The following is a 4,776-nucleotide window of genomic DNA, read 5'->3' on the forward strand; positions in this document are numbered from 1 at the left end:
GGTGGCCTCAAGAGCAGCGGGGTCCAATCCCCGTTAATCCCGTGGAAAATGGAATTGTGGGAATCCTGGAGTTTGGCATTCTGGGAATGGCAGCTGGGCCTGGTGTTCCCATTCCCTGGGATCCCACTGGGGGGAAGGCTCAGGGGTCAAAACCCCGTTAATCCCGTGGAAAATGGAATGTGGAGGTGTTGGAATCCTGGGATTTGGCACTCCCAAACTGTCAATTCCCAAACTCCCAATTCCCAAATTCCCAAAGTCCTAAGCTCAATTTCCAAACTCCCAAATTCCCAAACTCCTGAATTCCCACACTCCCAATTCCCAAACACCTGAATTCCCAAACTCCTGAATTCCCAAACTCCCAATTCCCAAACTCCCAGATTCCCAAACTCCCAATTCCCAAACTCACAAATTCCCAATTCCCAAACTCCCAATTCCCAAACTCCCAATTCCCAAATTCCCAATTCCCAAACTCCCAAATTCCCAGTTCCCAAATTCCCAGTTCCCAAACTCCGGTTCTGGGTGTCTCCGGCTCTCCAGGGTTGGGATCCTTGGGATTGTGGCCGGGATTGGCCCCGGAGGGGGGCGGGGTCATCCTCCCATCCCACATTCCATGGGGACAATCCCTGTTTTCCCCTCCCTTCCAGGGACTCTGGTTTGGGTTTGGAAGGTTGGGATTTGCTTGGATTTGGGGGTGGGTTTTTATTCCCGGTTTTTTCCCGGGTGGAGACCTCGGAGCTGCTCCGCAGGGACGGGAGAACGGCGGAATCCTGGGATAATCCGGCTTGGAAAGGCCCTGAAATCCCATCTCATTCCATGGGCAGCGACACCTCCCTCCATCCCAGGCTGCTCCAAACCCAATCCAAGCCGGCCTCGGACATTCCGGGATCCGGAGCAGCCACAGGGAATTCTCTGGGAATTCCATCCCAGCCCCTCCCAGCCAGGAATTCCTTCCCAATCCCTCGGATCTGCTATGGCTTTCGGAGCCAAGGGGAGATTCCGGATTTAAGGGTGGAGGGAGAGGCTCCTGGAGCAGAATTTATGGGAATATGGGATTTTCCCGGTCGCCATCCCTGTGGAATTCCCGAGCTGAATCCAGGGAGGAGCTGCCCGAAATTCCAGCCACCCTTTGGTGGGTCTGTCCTACAGCTGTGAGATCCAGGTGGGAAAAAACCAGGATCAGGCTGGAGCTGGGAATTTCCTGGTGTGGAAAACGGGAATTTCCTGCTGTGGAAAAGGGGAATTTCTTGGTGTGAAAAATGGGAATTTCTTGGTGTGGAAAAGGGGAATTTCCCGGTGTGGAAAATGGGAATTTCTTGGTGTGAAAAATTGGAATTTCTTGGTGTGGAAAAGGGGAATTTCCCGGTGTGGAAAATGGGAATTTCTTGGTGTGGAAAATGGGAATTTCCTGGTGTGGAAAAGGGGAATTTCCTGGTGTGAAAAATAGGGAATCTCTTGGTGTGGAAAAGGGGAATTTCCTGGTGTGAAAAATAGGGAATTTTGTGCTGTGGAAAAGGGGAATTTTCCTGGGGAAGCTTTTCCCAGTGTGGAAAAGGGGAATTTCCTGGTGTGGAAAAGGTGAAATTTCCTGCCGTGGAAAATGAGAATTTCGTGCTGTGGAAAACGGGAATTTCCTGCTGTAGAAAAGGGGGAATTTCCCCAGGGAAGTTTTTCCCACTGTGGAAAATGGGAATTTTCCTGGCCCTGTTTTCCCTGCTGTGAAAAATGGGAATTTTCCTGTTTTTTCCCCATTTTCCCTTTGTGGAGACCCCAAAGAGCTCCTGGGCAGCGCCAACTTTGAAACCCTTCCAGAAATTCCAGAAATCATTCTTTTTTAAGGAATTCAGAAGAAGAAATCCTCTTGGAAAGATTTTAGGATCCACTCAGAATTTCAGGAATCCTTTCAGAAACGATTTCCCGGAGCCGCGCTCGCGTCGTCGCGCTCCGTTCGTTTCCGTCCCGCCGCCTTTTCCCGGGAATCGCGGCCGATCCCACAGGATGCGAAGGCAAAATCAGGTTTTGGAAGGCAGCCGGTGGAGGGGGAAATGAAATGGAAATGGAATTTTTAGGGAATCTCCCGGGATTTCAGTAGTCGGCCGGAGGGAGGCAGAGGAGACGCGCGAATTCCTCGTATCTGATGGTTCCGTTCGGGCCGGCCGGGGCGTCCTTCAGCAGATCATCCACTGGGGAAAACGGGAAAAAATGGGGAAAAACAGGAAAAAAACAAATGGGAGGAAAAGGGAAAAAAGGGGGGAAAAAAGGGGAAAAAAAGGGGGGGGAAAAACAGGGGGAAAAAGGGAAAAAATGGGGAAAAATGGGAAAAAAAACGGGAAAAAAAGGGAAAAACGGGGAAAAAAAACAGGAGGGGAGGGGAGAGAAGAGAAAAGAAAAAAGAAGGGAAAAGGAGGGGAAGGGATGGAAAGGAATTGAAATAGGATGGGATGGAATGGAATGGAGTGGAATGGAATGGGATGGGATGGAATGGAATGGAATGGAATGGAGTGGGGTGGGGTGGGATGGGGTGGGATGGGATGGAATGGAAAGGAATGGGATGGAAAGGAATGGGATGGAATGGGATGGAATGGAATGGGATGGAATGGAATGGAATGGAATGGAATGGAATGGAATGGAATGGAAAGGAATCCCTGTGGAATTTGGGATACCTTCCTCCTCGGAGAGCTTCTCTCCCAGCCGGGTGAGCTTGGCGCGCAGCTCGGGCGCGGCGATCACTCCCCTCCTCTGCGGGTCCAGCATGGCCAGCGCCCGCAGGATCTCCTGCTCGGGCTCCTCCTGCTTCATCTGCCGGTACATGATGGTCAGGAAGGTGGAGAAGTCCAGCTCAGCGTTCCTGTCTGGAAAAGGAAGGGCAGATCCTTCGGGAACGGCTGGGGGCTGGATCCGGGATGGAACTTCCCCTCCTCCTCCCCTGTTACCTTTCCTGGGGTTTTCCTCCCTTTCCTGAGGTTCCCTTTCCCTTTCCTGGAGTTCGTTTCCCTTTCCTGTTTTTTTTCCTCTCTTTCCTGGGGTTCTTTTCCTATTCCTGGGATTCTTTTCTTTTTCCTGGGATTATTTTCCCTTTCCTGGGGTTTCTTCTCCCTTCTCTGGGTTTCTTTTCCCTTTCCTGGGGTTATTTTCCCTTTTCTGTGGTTCTTTTCCCTTCTCTGGGGTTCTTTTCCCTTTCCTGGGGTTATTTTCCCTTTTCTCAGGTTCTTTTCCATTTCCAGAGGTTATTTTACCTTTCCTGGGGTTCTTTTCCTATTCCTGGGATTCTTCTCTCTTTCCTGGGATTATTTTCCCTTCTCTGGGGTTCTTTTCCCTTTTCTGGGGTTATTTTACCTTTTTTGGGGTTCTTTTCCCTTCTCTGGGGTTTCTTTTCCTGTTCTTTTTTTTCTCCCTTTCCTGGAATTCTCCCTCCCTTGGATTTTTTCCCCCTTTCCTGGGGTTTCTCCTCCTTTTCCTGGGATTTCCCTGTCCCTGATCTGGATCAGGACACGTCCCCACTGGGCTTTTTCCCCTAAAACCCCGTTTACAACTCCCTCAAATCCCAACCTGCATCTTGAATTTTTAATCCTCCCCGCAGCCGATCTCACAATTCCTCGGTTTTGTGCTTTATTTTTCCTACAGATCTGGGGCTGAACGTCCCCCTGCTCTCTTCTTCCCCTTCTGCTGCTCGGCCTGGACACTCTCCCACCCTCCAAATCCACATTCACACCTTTAATCCTGCTTTTCTCCTTGTATTTTTGGGGATTTTAACAGCACTTTTTAATCCTCGGGCTGGATTTAACGCATCCCAACAGCTCCTTCCCTCCTGGCACAGAAAAATCGGGATTTTTTCCAGGAATTTCCCGTTTTTTGGTGTCTCACCGATCTTGTGCAGCTGCAGGTGTCTCTGCACCTCTCCCGGGGTGGGGCTGACTCCCAGGCACCGCATCACCGCCAGCAGCTCCGAGCCCCTGATCTTCCCTTTCTGCTTCTTGTCGTACAGGGAAAAACATTCCTTGAACTCTAATTAAAAACCAGAGCTGGCTGAGGCCTCCAGGGATCCCTGGAAGAATTCCAGCCGGGATCTCGTGTCGCCTTTCCAGGAGGGGGATGGGCGCGGGGGGGGAGCACGGGGGAATTGAGGGTAATTAAAACCCCGAGCGGCGCTAATTGGGGCCCTCCAGCCCGAAAAGGGCTCGGATCCCGATCCCGGGGATTTGGGATAAAAGAGCTTTTCCTGCCCTGCTGGGGATGGGACAGGGACAGAGGGGGATGAGGGAAGGGCTGAGGGATGGAGGGGGAGGGCGCCGGGAGATGCTGGGGTGGAGATTTTGGGGGTGGAAGATTTTGGGGGTGGGAGAATTTGGAGGTGGAGGAATTTTGAGGTGGGGGATTTTGGAGATGTGAGATTTTTGGGGTGGAGATTTTGGGGTGGGAGATGCTGGAGGTGGATTTTGGAGGTGGATGATTTTGGAGATGGGAGATTTTGGGGGGGAGATGCTGGAAGTGGGACATTTTGGAGTTGGGAGATTTTGGGGATTGGAGAGTTTGGAGATGGGAGAGTTTGGAGGTGGAAGATTTTGAGGTGGAGGATTTTGGAGCTGGGAGATTTTGGAGGTGGAAGATTTTGGAGGGGGACATTCTGGAGGAGGAGGACCCCGAGTTCTCCCCACCTCGCTCCCTCTCCCACGCCGCCATCCCGCCTCATTCCCGCTTTTCCAGCAGCAAATCCCGGCTCGCTGCTGGCCCGGATCCGACCCGGAGCTCTCACCGCCCCTTCCCGGCCCGCTCCCGGAG

The 4,776-nt window shown here is 51.9% G+C and overlaps 1 protein-coding gene across 1 annotated transcript in view; it reads right to left on the reverse strand.

The window, feature by feature from the left end:
- Positions 1–1,806: 1,806 nt before the first annotated feature.
- Positions 1,807–4,776, reverse strand: part of CALML4 (calmodulin like 4) — a 3,717-nt gene continuing 747 nt past the window's right edge. The window contains exons 3-5 of the mRNA XM_015638391.3: positions 3,862–4,002; positions 2,661–2,849; positions 1,807–2,180 (exon numbers count right to left, since the gene is read on the reverse strand). Coding sequence (XP_015493877.1) covers positions 2,083–2,180; positions 2,661–2,849; positions 3,862–4,002 — 428 coding nt within the window. The 3' untranslated portion in view covers positions 1,807–2,082. The remainder of the gene's footprint in view (positions 2,181–2,660; positions 2,850–3,861; positions 4,003–4,776) is intronic.

This window comes from Parus major, chromosome 10, assembly GCF_001522545.3.
Source record: "Parus major isolate Abel chromosome 10, Parus_major1.1, whole genome shotgun sequence".
Taxonomy (NCBI): Eukaryota; Metazoa; Chordata; class Aves; order Passeriformes; family Paridae; genus Parus; species Parus major.